Source organism: Hyperolius riggenbachi, chromosome 7 (genome assembly GCF_040937935.1).
Source record: "Hyperolius riggenbachi isolate aHypRig1 chromosome 7, aHypRig1.pri, whole genome shotgun sequence".
Taxonomy (NCBI): domain Eukaryota; kingdom Metazoa; phylum Chordata; class Amphibia; order Anura; family Hyperoliidae; genus Hyperolius; species Hyperolius riggenbachi.
This window is the reverse complement of record NC_090652.1, coordinates 261,450,368-261,466,151: the sequence shown is the minus strand read 5'-3', so window position 1 is coordinate 261,466,151 and position 15,784 is coordinate 261,450,368. Positions and strand designations below refer to the sequence as shown.

Below are 15,784 nucleotides of genomic sequence, written 5' to 3'. Positions count from 1 at the left end.
ATGTATGGTATGCACGACTAGAGGCATGGTGGGGGCGTGATCATGGGTGTAGCAGGGGCAGTGCTTGAGTGTCCCTTTTTCTCATCTCAAAAAGTTGGGAGGTATGCTTATGTGTGTGTAAAAGAACTTATAATAAGGCTCTAGCCTCTAGCCCGGGGTGGGCAAACTTTTTTTTAGATCGGGCTTTATTCCTCTAGAATGCGGCCTGCAGTTTGAGTATGTCTCTCCCTCCCCCAGCATATAGCTCAGTCATCATGGCTAGTCATGGTTCACCTCGCATGGGCAGCCCAGCCGTGCCCACCCCTGGCGTGCTCCCATGGTCCAGGCCATTCTGTGCAGGCGCATGATGTTCCCGTGACGGGAGCACATCATGGTCATGTGCGCGGCTGGGCCGCACATGCACGGTGAACCACGACTGGCTGCGATTTAGCTATATACTGAGGGACACAGATGAGGAGCGGAGGGGCCCAGGAGAATGGAGATGGAGCCTACGGCCGGCATGGGGCTGGAGGAAGCCCAAGGTAAGTATGAAAGCTGCTTACTTCATCAACTCTGGTTTACTTTAATACAGTCACTGAAATATAGTGCAAGTGCATATGAAAAAAGGAGTTTGAGGTTAGCAACATAAAAGATATGCTGACAGAATAAAACAACACATTCTAGCTTTCTTTTGTGGCGAAGTCTGTGTAGGAATTTCTGAGAGGAAAGTGCTCTGATAATGATTGCTGTTTTGCTGGAGTGCAGTATGTCTGTGAAAGGGAAGACTAAAGAGGCAGAACTGACAAAGCTGTCGCATTGAGTCTGTGGCCTTATTAAACTGAAAGGAATAACCTGCTAGAATTTCCGCCATTATTCAGCATCTCCGCGGGGATTCGCCAGGCAACAAATGACTTCTGTGCTGCTCCAGCGCTGCCACTGAGAGACGCGGCTCTGGAAGTATTGTTAGCAAGTGGCGGAGCGGCATTCACAGTGACTCAGTGAGATTCATTAACATCGAGACACCCCAAAGCAAGAGTCCCAAGTGACTGCGCTCGCACCGCTAACAAGGGGCGCACTGTTGTGGCTATGTGCAGCCATTTATCAGTGGGGCTGGGAAGGGATGCGAGGAATGAGAACAGGTCACCTGGAAAAGCATCAATTTAAAACCCTTCGACTCCAGGCACATAATTAAAGCGGACCTGAACTCAGAACTTCCTCTCTGCTCTAAATGATAAGCAACAGCATAATAACCTGTAAAGAAAAACATTCATTTGTTACAGCTGATACAGATCCTGCAATAAATCTGCAGTGTGTCTACTTCCTGCTTTCATGGAAGCAGACATATTGTTAACATCCTGTGTTGACAAATTAGCTGCTCTGCTGAGGCAGAGGAGATTTCTGAGCTAATACAGCTGAGAGGTCAAATTACAGTGGTGAATATTCTCTTGAACTTCTTATCACAGTCCCTAAAGATGCATCTATTCATCCTCATTTACACTACCTAGACTATCCTAGACTCCGCCTCTGAATATACACACCGCCCTTTCCACCCAGGCCCGGATTTACAACCCTAGACTTCACCCTACATGAACCTACAAACCTCCACCAACCTGCTCTGCAAGTGTGCTGGCTGGCCTAGCTGTCACTTCTCCCTTACTTCCCTTGCCCATAATAGCTGGCTAGAGGTGCCCCCAAGTATTAGGTGGCTAGAGGTTCTCCCCAAGTATTAGGTGGTTAGAGGAACCTCGGTATTGAGTAGCTAGAGGTGCCCCTGACTGGAGGGAGATCTCATCAGTGGAATGGCAAGAGCAGGGTTAGTAACCTCTCATTTACACACTCGCCAGGAGTCAGCCGCGGGCGGCTACATACCTTACGTATAAACAGGAAGTCGCGTCAGAGACTAGTGGGAGAAACTTCCATGCTGGAGCGCACAGAAGGTCTGTAGCTGCCGCCACTGCTCACGGACCCTTGTTGAAGCTGGAGGGGAGCGAAGAGGGGAGAGCCCGAGGTGAGGGGGGGGGGGATCGTCCCCCCTCCCCGCCGAACTACAGCATAGCTTTCCCCTCATGCTGCGACCCCTCCAGACCCCAAAACGGCCCCGAGCGGGCCCCAGGGGGAGGTGGGGTCCGCTCAGAATTTTTGCAGCGGGGCCCGGTGGGATCTAGTTAAGCTCCTGCCACTCACCTTAGATGAATGCCTGTTTGGAAAGGTTCTCTTTCCCTGTGTTACTATTGTTTAATATGTGACCCCTATCCTTTAATATGTGACCTGTCAATGTACCACTGTTTAAAGATGACCATGGGCAATACTATTCATTTAAACCACATTGGGGTTGATTCACTAAACAGTGCTATTGAATACATGAGTTACACACGTCATTGTGCACATAAAACTGATAGCGCGCATTAATTTGAGCGCATAGAAGTTTACGCGGGTAATGTCAACATTTGTCAGCTGTTTGCCTATATAAGCTTTGCTCAACAGCACTTGCTTCAGAATAATTTGAGACTGGACAAGTAAGTGTTATTTATTTGTATGTGTCCTTAACAATTTTCAGCTGTTTTTGGCCTCTGTGTAGTTTTCATTTTTTAAGTAGTAATTACATTGCTTTGGTCATATGTACAATGTCAAGCAACCATAACTTGTATTAATTGTATATCACTGTATGCATTGTAACATGTGGATACTGTGTAGTGTGACTTGTGTTGTGTGCTGTGTAATGTGTGTGTACTGTGAAGCTGCAGCACACTGCTGGGGACACTGTGAAGCTTCAGCACGCGCTGCTGGGGGCACTGTGAAGCTGCAGCACACTGCTGGGGATACTGTGAAGCTGCAGCATGCTGCTGGGGTCACTGTGAAGCTGCAGCACACTGCTGGGGATACTGTGAAGCTGCAGCAAACTGCTGGGGACACTGTGAAGCTGCAGAACGCGCTGCTGGGGGTACTGTGAAGCTTCAGCACACTGCTGGGGACACTGTGAAGCTGCAGCACTCTGCTGGGGACACTGTGAAGCTGCAGCACACTGCTGGGGATACTGTGAAGCTGCAGCACTCTGCTGGGGATACTGTGAAGCTGCAGCACGCTGCTGGGGTCACTGTGAAGCTGCAGCGCACTGCTGGGGGCACTGTGAAGCTGCAGCACACTGCTGGGGACACTGTGAAGCTGCAGCACACTGCTGGGGATACTGTGAAGCTGCAGCATGCTGCTGGGGTCACTGTGAAGCTGCAGCACACTGCTGGGGATACTGTGAAGCTGCAGCAAACTGCTGGGGACACTGTGAAGCTGCAGAACGCGCTGCTGGGGGTACTGTGAAGCTGCAGCACACTGCTGGGGACACTGTGAAGCTGCAGCACTCTGCTGGGGACACTGTGAAGCTGCAGCACACTGCTGGGGATACTGTGAAGCTGCAGCACTCTGCTGGGGATACTGTGAAGCTGCAGCACGCTGCTGGGGTCACTGTGAAGCTGCAGCGCACTGCTGGGGGCACTGTGAAGCTGCAGCACACTGCTGGGGGCACTGTGAAGCTGGTACACAGTGTGTGCTGGAGCTGACATAGAGGTAAAGGCGACAACTGTCCCAGGGCCCCTGAGCAGGGGCACATGCACTGCTGGATCCCAGGTCCCCTCTCCCCCCCCCCCCCCCCAGGGAACAGGCACCACAACTCTCAGCATGCTCCCATAGACGAACCACTGCTCCCTGCATGCCCCCATAAAGGCAACACAGCATCTAGCATGGCATCACAGCACCCAATATGCCCACACAGAGGCACCATAGCACCTAGCATACCCTCATTGCTGTGGTGCCATGCTGGGTGCTATGGTGCCTCCGAGGCTTGCTGGATGCTGTAATGCCATGATGGGTGCCTCTGTTGGGCATGCTGGCAGGGTTCGGGCTGGGCCGAGGCGAAAGCGAGAGAGGCTCCGGCCTCAGGGCGCAGAGTAGGAGGGGGCACACAATGCACTCAGCTATCATTCCCCTATTGTGTTTGAAGGAGAGAGAAATAAGAAAAGGGGATACATAGCAGTGACTGCAAGCCAGATAACTTGCGATTAAGGTGTTGGGGGAGGGTTGGAGGCCCCAGGGCACGTCTTACTCTAATAGCAATCAGCGTGTGATGACTGGGGTGGGTGGGCTGGAGGGGCACACTTTGGTGTATCAGCCTTGGGTGCTGGAGGACCTTGTCCCGGGTCTGCATGTTGTGTACTGTGTGATGCCATGCTGGGTGCTGTGGTGCCTCTACTCTGCTTGGGGGACATCCGGGGCACCACAGAATAGATCCGGGGCAGATGCCACTGATCTTTAGGGCTAGCAACGCCCCTGTTACGCACAATTTAAATTAATAATGCATAATTTTGTATGCGGGTAATTCTTTAACGGCGCAAAGTATTACGCGCATTGAAAACATCACTGCTCTTGATTATTTCCCTACCAAACCATATCTAATGAACGCGCTCTACCGTACTTGCTGATAGCGCTTGTGACGTTATGCAGATAACGCACACAATGCTGCACCGTATGCACGTTATGAAATAGCACTGTTTAGAGAATCAACCCTATTGTAACTTAATATGGAATTGGCAAACAAGTAAATAACTTGTCCTTAAAATAGACATTATTCTTAAATCTGCCCCCCCCCCTTTCATCAGAAAAAACTCCTGTGGTGTTTTTTGCTCAAAGGCTTTTCCAGAGAATTCCAGAGCTCTGTGGCCACCCCCACCTTTGTTGATGTGGTCCACCACCAGCTTGGCCTGACAGGTGGATGCAAACCTGGGGGCGGGCCACGGCAACACAGGTGGGGGAGGCCACAGACTTTTGGATGTCTTAGTAGAGGATTTGGACATAAACTGCTTTGCCAATTTTCCCGGGGGGGGGGAGGGGGGGTTAGAATAATGTCTTTTTACCCATTCAGTCGTCGATCCTATGTGTAATTACTCTGCACACCGTCAAAGACACTCGCACCTAGACACAGATTGGAATGCTAGTAAACCTGTTCCCAGTCTGCTCTATGACGGTGCAGTGGGCTGGTCTGTTTCTGCGTGCCAAAGATCTTATGATGGCATCAGTCACTGGCTGCAGAAGGTTGACTACTTGCAGCGCTTGCAGACAATCAACAAAGGTCCACAGTGTGTGAACGATTGCAATACAACTCCTGCTTAAATTCAGAGTGGCAGTAATCAATAGGAGCACTCTGTAACCTGGCATTAGCAGATCACTTACTTGGTTGACAATGTGTCTTCGCTTGTCTCCCGTCGGCTGTGATTTGCTTTTTGCAGCGAGTTGCATCACCTCCGGACTCCTTGATGTTGCAAAGCTAACTTTTGGACCTATTGACAGCTGCTCCAGGCCTTGTATTGTTACCAGCCGGGGCCATGGGTCTGACAAGTGATTCCTGAAGCTACCCCCTTTCGCCCCCACTCAAACTATCGACCAAGTAAGTGATCTGCTAACCAGTGCTGCTCGGATACCACTTTCCACTATCTGGATCTAATTCGGATCCGGATACCCAGATATCCGATCCGGGTCAGATACCCGAGTTTAAAATTTTCCAGTCCGGATCCGAATCGGATATCCTACCTTAGTATTGATTTGGATATCTGGATAGAAAACCGGAAGTGACCTGAAAATGCCTCTCTCTCTCTCTCTCTCTCTCTCTCTCTCTCTCTCTCTCTCTCTCTCTCCAGACTTTCTAATTATCTCCCGACTCTCTCTCATTATCTCACTCTCTATTGCCAGACTCTCTCATTATCCCCAGACTCTTTCTTGTTATCTTCAGACTCCTTCTTGTCTCATATGCTCTAGACCAGAGGTAGGGAACCTATGGCTCAGGAGCCAGATGTGGCTCTTGGGGTTGATTCACTAAGCTACACTGCTCAAGCAGAGCTGTTAGTCGGTATTTCTCCTGTCTGGCTCTTGGGGAAAGCAAAGAAAGTCTATAGTGACTTTTTACATCTATTGCGGTCTCTAGCGGTGTTTCGGAAGTATCCGACCTGACGCAAGGGCAACAGCACTTTACCACCAGCACCGCGCTTAACGCATGATGCTTGGGGTAATGGTAAATCAACCAGCGACACACTATGTGTAAACAACAGAGCGTAGTGCTATGCGTTGCGCAGGTGTGGATTGCTGGGAATCCCAGTGATGCACTTCCTGTCCAGTAATGAGTATGTAATTGAGTGGGAGCAGCGCTGTGCATAGGATCCAGTCGGTGCACTCATGATATGTTTGCATCGCATTTCCACCGCGACACAAAAAATAGGTGTACAACCGGCATTAACCAATTCTTTGATGTGTTTTATTGGATTTATTTGCAATAATTTATTTATTAAATACTTTGCATAATATTTGCAACAGCACAGTAGTTTGAATCTTTTTTATGTTTTATATGTTGTATGGTAAGGGAGATATCCCACACTCTCCTAGCAGCTATGTAAATATTTTAAAGGACAACTGAGCTGACATGTGACATGATGCGATAGACATGTGTATGTACAGTGCCTAACACCAGAGCCGGGACAAGGTTCTTCAGCACCCAAGGCTGAGACAGCAAAGTGCCCCCTCCATCCCTCCCACCCCAGCTGTCACACACTGATTGCTATTAGAGTAATAGGTGCCCCAGGGCCCCCAACCTCCCCAACACCTTAATCTCTAGTTATCTGGCTTGCAGTCACTGTCATGTATCCCCTTTTCTTATTTCTTTCTGCTTCAAACACAATTGAGAATGAAAGCCGAATGAATTGTGCACCCCCTCCTACACTGCGCCCTGAGGCTGGAGCCTCTCCAGCCTCTGCCTCGGCCCGGCCCTGCCTAGCACACAAATAACTATGCTGTGTTCCTTTTTTTCTTTCTCTGCCTGAAAGGGTTAAACATCAGGTATGCAAGTGACAGTTTCTGTCCGGGTCGGGACCGGGTTGGACTGGGTCAGCTATAGCATAACCTTAAAGGGATACTGTAGGGGGGTCGGGGGAAAATGAGTTGAACTTACCTGGGGCTTCTAATGGTCCCCCGCAGACATCCTGTGCCCGTGCAGCCACTCACCGAGGCTCCGGCCCCGCCTCCAGGTCACCGCTGGAATTTCAGACTTTAAAGTCGGAAAACCACTGTGCCTGCGTTGCCGTGTCCTCGCTCCCGCTGATGTCACCAGGAACGTACTGCGCAGGCACAGACCATACTGGGCCTGTGCAGTACACTCCTGGTGACATCAGCGGGAGCGAGGACATGACAACGCAGGCGCAGTGGTTTTCAGACTTTAAAGTCTGAAATTACAGAAGTGAACTGGAGGCGGGGCCGGAGCATCGATGAGTGGCTGCGCGGGCACAGGGCACAGAATGTCTGCGGGGGACCATTAGAAGCTCCAGGTAGGTTCAACTTATTTTCCCCCGACCCCCCTACAGTATCCCTTTAACTGATAAGTAATTACAGCCATAAAATACTCTCCTGTCAGTAAATGGCTTCTGAGAGCAGGAAAGACATCAAAAGCTTCAATAATTCATAGATTTGAGCTCTAGCATACTTCAGTGAAGGTGTCATTGAGCAGAGACAATACGACAGTGAAAACTTAAAAATTTGATTTGAATATAAAATAAAACTGTGAGATATCTAAAAAAGTCATTTTAGGAGAAGAAGGATAGATACAATTGTTTTTCTCATCTGTTTATTTTCCTTTAAAAATCCTCCTGGCAGTTTATTAAAATCCGCCCGGGGGCAGCACAGCCTTTTTTTTTTTTTTTTTTTATATCATGTAGCGAGACAAGGTCTCGCTACATGATAGCCGCTGCTCAGCGGAATCCCCCCAGCCCCTCCGATCGCCTCCGGCAATCGGAGATCAGGAGATCCCGTTCAAAGAACGGGATCTCCTGGAGGGCTTCCCCCTTCGCCATGGCGACGGGCGGGATGACGTCACCAACGTCCTCGACGTCAAAGGGGACTACGATCCACCCCTCAGCGTTGCCTGGCACTGATTGGCGGCGATCGGATTGCACACACAGCTAGCAAAGTGCTAGCTGCGTGTAGCAAAAAAAGAATTATGCAAATCGGCCTAGCGGGGCCTGAGCGGTGCCTTCCGGCGGCATAGCCCGAGCTCCGCTCGGGCTTACCGCCAGGAAGGTTAAGGAATCACAAGAGCTGCAACTGCCATTCTATTTTAGTTCATATTCAATGCCTGATCAACTAAAACTTTTCTTTAAAGAGTTTACCTTTATTTGTATTGTGGTCTATGAATGCTGCTTACAATGCTATGGTCAATAATTATTAATTTAGAAAATGACTATTGTCTGCTCAGCCTTGTGTTTGTTGAAATTCCCACTGCTGAAAAGGATCAGTATTGTCACAGGGCCCCAAATCTGGGATGTTTCCCGTTCCTGTCAGGCACATGTTATAGGCCGGATTCAACAGCAAACCATCCTGGGGAAAAAGTACAGTAGTTAAAGGAAGAAATTAAGCAGACAGAATACATTAGACACCTACTGATCAGTGAGGTAACAATAGAGCATACATGTCATGGCCCACAGAGCCATCAAATTTGGCCCACAAGTGGTTTTCCTACTTTGCATTATGTTTGGCCCACTCTAGACCACAATGGAAGCAAATTGGGAGTGAAGCCCTAGATCGCCAGGGAAGCCATATGGGGAGGGAAGGAGAAAGCACTAGACACCAGGGAACTAGAGGAGGACACTAGACCCCAAGGAGTTGTTTAGTGGAGGGAGGGGGCCACTAGACACCAGGGAACTGTATAGGGGAGGATAGAAGGTGTTAGACATCATGGAACGGTTACTAGCACATTACATTAGAAAACTGTGTAAATAGAAGTAAGAACTGGTCTGTTTACAACCATTTTAATTCTGTTTATGACATATTATAAAATCCTTGTAGCACAGTTGCCACATATTCCTATTCAGTCATTTTGCGGCTGTACTACATATATCCCTAGCAAAGCATTGACATTTGCCTGGCAGCAAGTTCACAGCCAGGGCCGGTTCTCTCATGAAGCAAGGTGAAACATTTGCATCAGGTGCAGAGATTACAGGGGCAGCATTTTTGTAACAGCATGCAGTCAGAGTAGGAGGAGAAGCGAGAGGAGAGCGAGGTAAAGAGGTCATCATTGGGGAAAAGCAGCTTGTTGTGCTGTGTGAGGAGTCCGACAGTGAGTGAGGAGGGGGGAGGCAGGAGAGCAGCAGTGTTTAATTTGAATTGCACAGCAGAAGGGAGGAGTGGCACTGCTGTCCTGACTGAAGAGTGGCCGCATCCTTACAAGTTTGCCTCAGGCAGCAAAAAGTCTAGAGCCGGCCCTGTTCACTTTTATCGGGGATATATATGTACAGCTGCAAAACCAGTGGGTAATGATAGACTGTAGACAGTACAATCATTTAAAGAGCCTATTAAGTCTAAATGAAACTTCATTGTATTGTCTTGTCATATAAAGTAACAATTACCCACCTGGTCTATTCTTTCCAAATCCCTCCTGGAGCCGGCTTCTGTCATGTAGCCCCGCCCCCTGCTGAAAAAGCAAAATAGTGTTTTCTATCTTGAATAGAAAAAACACCACAGTGTTGTTTTCACCTGGGGTGGGGGGCGGAGCTGCACACCGGAAGTCGTCAGACACGGGGCTCCAGGAGGGATTCAGAAGGAACAGACCAGGCTGGTAATTATAACTTTAAAGAGACACTGAAGCGAGCAGAGACATAAGTCTAATTTTGTTTCCAGTGCAGGAAGAGTTAAGAGACTCCAGTTATCTATGCAAAACAACATTGAGCTCTACCACTTTCAAAGTAAGCTCTGAGTTCTGAAGGTTTTTATCTGAGCTGTCAGTCAAGGATTTTCTTTTTTTCTCTCCAAAGGACAGGTCAATAGTTCACAGACTGCTCTGTGAAATCATTTAGAATACTGAGTAGTGTGTAAACTGCAAATATTAGAGAATGATGCAATGTTATAAAAAAAACACTACATAACTGAAAATAAAAATATGAGAATATTTTCTTTTCTACTAATCTTCTAGTAATTATCCGTACTACACAATCAATTCATTATATCATAATTTTTTTCACTTCAGTGTCTCTTTAAATAATAAGATGTTACACTGAAAGTTTACAGCGAACCTGATATGGCCCAAAATAAAAGTTTATACATACCTGGGGCTTCCTCCAGCCCCCTGCAGGCTTATCGCTCGCTCGCCATCCTCCTCCGCCTCCTGGTTCTTCCGCAATTTAGCTTGCCAATTCGGGCAGTCGGCGTGTACTACGCATGCTTGTCCCGCGCACGGACCCCATCGCACTCCCATTGCTGGGAGAGTTCTGTGCCTGCGCAGCATGCTCCCGGCCATGGGAGTGCGACGGGGAGCCTGTGCAGCTGACCAATTTCCTGGGCTGAATTGCAGAAGAACCAGGAGGCGGAGGAGGATGGCGAGGAACCAATTAGCCTGAAGGGAACTGGAGGAAGCCACAAGTATGTATAAAACTTTTATTTCAGGCCATCTCAGGTACACTTTAAATTCAGTCTGAATAGTCTCTTTAATTTGAAGTGAGATGGGAAAAGGATAACAGTCATTTCAACACTCTTTCATTGACTCATTTTGTTATGAAACTAAAACAAACAAACACAAAACACAAGCTTACTTTGAATGATAAATAAAACACGCCAACTTTCCTTCCAACCCACCTGTGTAATGTGCCAGGTCTCTTTTGGCGCTGCATCTTCTCTGTTGCCTTTATGGCTACACCGCTTCAGTGATACGTTCTGTGGCTCAGCCCGGAGGCACAGTTCTCTTTCAATGTTATGTACAATTTCACGTCTTGATGAATATTCAAAATACTACTGGGGAAAAGACAATGATCTAGATCAGTGCGCCGCATCAGTTCTACTTTTAACAATGTTGTCACAGCAAATATTCATATTCCAGAAAAAAACAGGCCAAAGCCAAGAGTTATACTAGAGGGACAATGGAATATTGCATTACACTACAGAGGACACTGGAATGCACTGCAGGGGATGCTGGATACTTGGCATACACCACAGGAAACATGGGATTCATTACAGGGAATGCTGGGATGCTGCAATACACTACATTGGATATGGAGAACTGGGATGCACAAACAGAGGATAGTGGAATGCTGGAATACACTACATGGGACACTGGAGAGGTAGAATACACTACAGAGGTCACTGGAATGCACTGCAGAGGATGCTGGATACCAGGCATACACCACAAGAAACCAGGGCTGGATTTGCACTCTTTACCGCCCAAGGCCATTGTCAGCGGCCGCCCTCTTCAGTATAAGTAACCCTCCCCTCCTCCAATTTAGGCATCCAGATGACCCTTCCCCCTCTCTCTAAGTATCCCCTTGACCCTTCGCGCTGTTGTAGATGGCCAGATGACCCTTCCCCCCACACCTCCAGTACAGGTAGCCAGATAACCCTTCCCTCCTCCTCCGGTTTAGATAGCCTAGTGACCACTCCCCCCTTCCCTTTAGTGTAAGAAGCCAGATGACCCCTCCCCCCTTCCGTAAAGTTAGCCTGATGACCATGCCTCCCTACAGTATAGGTAGCTAGGTGACCTTTCCCTAGTATATAGCCTGCTGCTCACCTGCCCCTTGATCCTGTGGTGCCCATGGCCTATGTGGCCTTGGCTTAAATCCAACCCTGCATGAAACATGAAATTCCTTACAGGGAACACTGGAATGCTGAAATACACTACATGGAATATGGAGAACTGGGGTACACTACAGAGGACAGTGGGTTGCTGAAATACATTACATGGGACACTGGACATGTTGAATACACTGCATGGGACACTGGAATACTGAAATAGCACTTTGAAGCCTGAGTCACCTGGTTCCTGCACTGACTGCATATTGGAGGTAGAGTGGAGTTCTTGTAGAACTACTTGTTCTCCTTTACAATCTGAACAGTATAAAAAATAATTAGCTATAGAGCCGAGATGTTCTGCCCACAGAACCTACCATTAGCTCCTTTACTAGGCTGCCAGAGGGCACATGACTTTTTGTTGTTGTATGCAGGCCGGGTAAAAATCTTTAACTTACCTGGGGCTTCTTCCAGCCCCCTGTCGTCTTCAAGGTCCAGTGCAGTCCTACCGGTCCCCTCCAATGATCCATGTTCAACCATAGTAAAGGCAGAGAGTCGGCTGGGTCACTCACTTCTGCGCATGCGCTGACCTGGCAGTGCGCCTCCATGAACCCTCCTCCCATCATGCATGCGCAACACTAAGTCCAAAAAGGACAATCCCTATAGGCATAAAATAGAGTATGGTCACTCATGTGTAAAGAACTATATAGTTAAAAAGAGTCCCAGTCGGGTTACTCTTAACGTGAGGTTCGGTGTATATATAAACACTGGACGAAAATGGAGGTCTTTGCTGATCCCCCACACTGACAAGTGTGTCAGAGTGGTGTAGCTATTCCACATGTACCGAATCTACACAATTAGAGGCAGTTGTAATGATCCTGCTCAGTCAGTATCTGATAGTACTTGAGACCTGCAGTGATCTGTATAAAATTTACAGCTGTCACCAATGAGCGCTGAGGTAGTACAAAAAGTGCATAGGTGCTATTTACATAGTGTTTGTATAACGGACTTCTGACATGTTTCACCCTAACGGCTTTATCAAAGAATGCTGTACATATATACAATGAGTAACAAAAGTGCACCCTCCACCAACAAAATTCCCCCCAGCAGCAAGCCCCAGTCAGAGCCGAAGCACCCTGTTCGGTGCAGATTTAAATACTGCTGATGATGGGCTGACCACCCTGGAGGGGTGTGTCAGCTCTCGTATGAACATACCGGTTCCGTGGTGGCATAGTGGGGAGCAGTCCACTCCGAGTGTGATGACTGTATGCCCCTGAACAAGCGCTGCGTGCACTGTGCGGTGAGAGCAGTGACGTAATCGCACTTCCGCTTTCCGGAGGCGTCACTTCCGGTCCCGGCGTTCCCATGGTGACCATGGACGCCAGTGGGGTAAACAAAGCGTCCTATTGGTAGGACAACGGCGAGGGGACAAGGCGCTCCAAACATTTTTAAAAGCTATGCCGATCACACGAATCGCGGGTTTACACGCATATTTACATACGCAGAATAGTACAGATATATCCGCATAGCCAAGCGTGCCCTCGATCTGGGCTGCATTGCGGACCGATGTGTACCAGTGTATGGCCCCTAATAAACGTATACAGTCGCAGGATGCTTATGTCTTAAAGTGCATACAATTGTGCACATATAGCATCCAACAGTGGGGCTCGTGTATACATATATAAATACTCATGAAGCATGCCATCAGATAAGCGGATTACTCAATCTGCATATAGTTACACATAAAAATGTGTCATATATTTAGATAGGGTGACACGCAGCATATAAGTAAGAATTGCAGGTTAAAGAGTAGATAAGCTTGCAGATGTGTGTCAAAAGCTACAAGACTGCATGGGGTGAAATACACTGTAATTACATGTGTGATACATGATAAATTGTGCCACAGATATATCTATGTTGCATATGTCGCAGATAGCAGACGGACAACATGCTTACAAAAAACAGGCCAAATTGAAGTCCTCATTTAGACCGTTTGGAGGAATCGTGTCCAAACGATATATCCATTGGGACTCAATCTGGGTCAACTTCCTGTCCAGATTTCCTCCCCTAATATTCTTCCGCCAATGTTGTACCCCCCAAAAGGAGATCTCGAATCTCGATTGGGGGTGAACCAGGTTCATGTGTCTTGCCACCGCTGTATCGTTTTTATGTTTGATGTCTCCTATATGCTCCAACACTCTCTCTTTCAATGCTCGTGTGCTCGTGGGTATGGCCTTCCCATCATGCATGCACAGTTTACCTGACTCGTAACTGCAAATAGGCAGAACACTCCAGGCACAGGAGCATGTATGAGGAGGTGCCACCAGGTCAGCGCATGTGCAGGAGTGCATAACCGAGCCGAATCACAGACTGTGACTAAAAGCGCATTAATGTAGGTAACTGGGAGGAGGCTGCGAGACCTTCGAGATTACAAAGGGGTGGAAGAATCTCCAGGGCAAACTTTTTTATCCCACCTCGGGCTTCCTTTAATCAGGATGACCAAATTTTGGCAGATTGTTTGAAACACTTCTCTACTTGCCCTTTGTTGTTTATTCACTTGGACTGCTGAAAATGTTGGCAGTATCAACAGAATTACCTAAACTGCAGTATAGTAAAGCAACCACAAGATGTCACTGTAAAATATAAAATGATGCAATGATCTCTATGGTATTGTGATTTCCTGTATGCATTCTGTGTTCCTCTCTGTTCTACTAAGCTGCATTACCTGATGGTGGTGTATGATTTATCTCTGTGCCTTTTCTTCAGTAAAGAGTTCTAACTTGTTATACTGGGCGCCTATCTGCAAATACACACCACTCTGCTCTATAAAAAAAAATTAATACCAGATTATATAGTATTATTATTATTTATATAGTGCCATCATCTCTACGCAGCGCTGCACAGAGTATATTGTCTCGTCACTAACTGTCCCTTAGAGGGGCTTACAATGTAATCCCTACCATAGTCATATGTCTGTATCGTGAAGTGTAGTGTATTTATTGTAGTCTAGGGCCAACTTAGGGGGAAGCCTATCTGTGTGTTTTTGGGATTTGGGAGGAAAGAGGAGTGCTCGGAGGAAACCCATACAGACATGGGGAGAACATACAAACTCATTGCAGATGTTGACCTTGCTGGGATTCAAACCAGGGACCCAGCGCTGCAAGGCAGGAGCGCAAATCACTACGCCACCATGCTGCCCAGTATAAATATCCTATATAATAAAACCCCTGTGTCTCTGCGTCCTGTCCCTGTGTGTGTGTGTGTGTGTGTCCCGTCCTGTCCCTGTGTGTGTGTGTGTGTGTGTGTGTGTGTGTGTGTGTGTGTGTGTGTGTGTCCCGTCCTGTCCCTGTGTGTGTGTGTGTGTCCCTGCTTCCAGACTTGACAGTTTGCTGTCTGTGAACCTCATTGCATTGTGGGAAATAACAGCTTTTTCCAACTGCCAAGCAAGCAACATCTCCCTGTGTGCATATACTGCAGACAGCGGTGGAGGATGGGCGAGCGGGATGCATCTGTGCTCGCGTTACTGGGGGGGGGGGGGGGGGGGCTTTTTTATTAGTCAGGCTTTTTTATTAGTAGTTATATATTCCTAGTATAAATACAGTATGAGTGTACTACAGTGAATTTTGCAGTTTTTCTATCGATGGACTTGCTAAATAGTCTCAGAGATACTGCATATTGAAGCTGTTTAATTCTTTCTGAGTCACCGGCTTGGAATAAGCCGGCATCCAGTTAATTCGGAGGATAATTAGAATAGATAATTGCATATTATACTACTATCTGCTCCAGACCAAGAACTGAAACAACATTAATGGCAGTGGCGGCGGGTTACCATGACAGCCAAGCAGTACGTTGCGTACTGAAAAGGTCAGCAGTGGTTGCTTCCATATATCTGTCAGCAAGAATCTCCATTAAAATAAAAGTGTACTTATAAACATGCCAAATGAACACTGGATTGGCCATGGATTAATACTATGATTATAATCCATTAATACTTTTGAATCCCTGAAGGCTGCCTTTTGTTTTCAAACATTTCCCCATTGACAGCAACCATACACCACCCACCACTGCTCTCTACTTATCAAAACCTTAAAGAGAACCCGAGGTGTGTTTAAAGAATGTTATCTGCATACAGAGGCTGGATCTGCCTATTCAGCCCAGCCTCTGTTGCTATCCCAAACCCCACTAAGGTCCCCCCACACTCTGCAATCCCTCATAAATCACAGCCATGCTG

General features: G+C 47.6%; 1 protein-coding gene across 1 annotated transcript in view; it reads right to left on the bottom strand.

The window, feature by feature from the left end:
- Window positions 1–8,152: 8,152 nt before the first annotated feature.
- Window positions 8,153–15,784, bottom strand: part of LOC137526165 (polypeptide N-acetylgalactosaminyltransferase 3-like) — a 34,024-nt gene continuing 26,392 nt past the window's right edge. The window contains exons 8-9 of the mRNA XM_068247384.1: window positions 10,630–10,782; window positions 8,153–8,379 (exon numbers count right to left, since the gene is read on the bottom strand). Of these exons, the coding sequence (XP_068103485.1) occupies window positions 8,254–8,379; window positions 10,630–10,782 (279 nt within the window). The 3' untranslated portion in view covers window positions 8,153–8,253. The remainder of the gene's footprint in view (window positions 8,380–10,629; window positions 10,783–15,784) is intronic.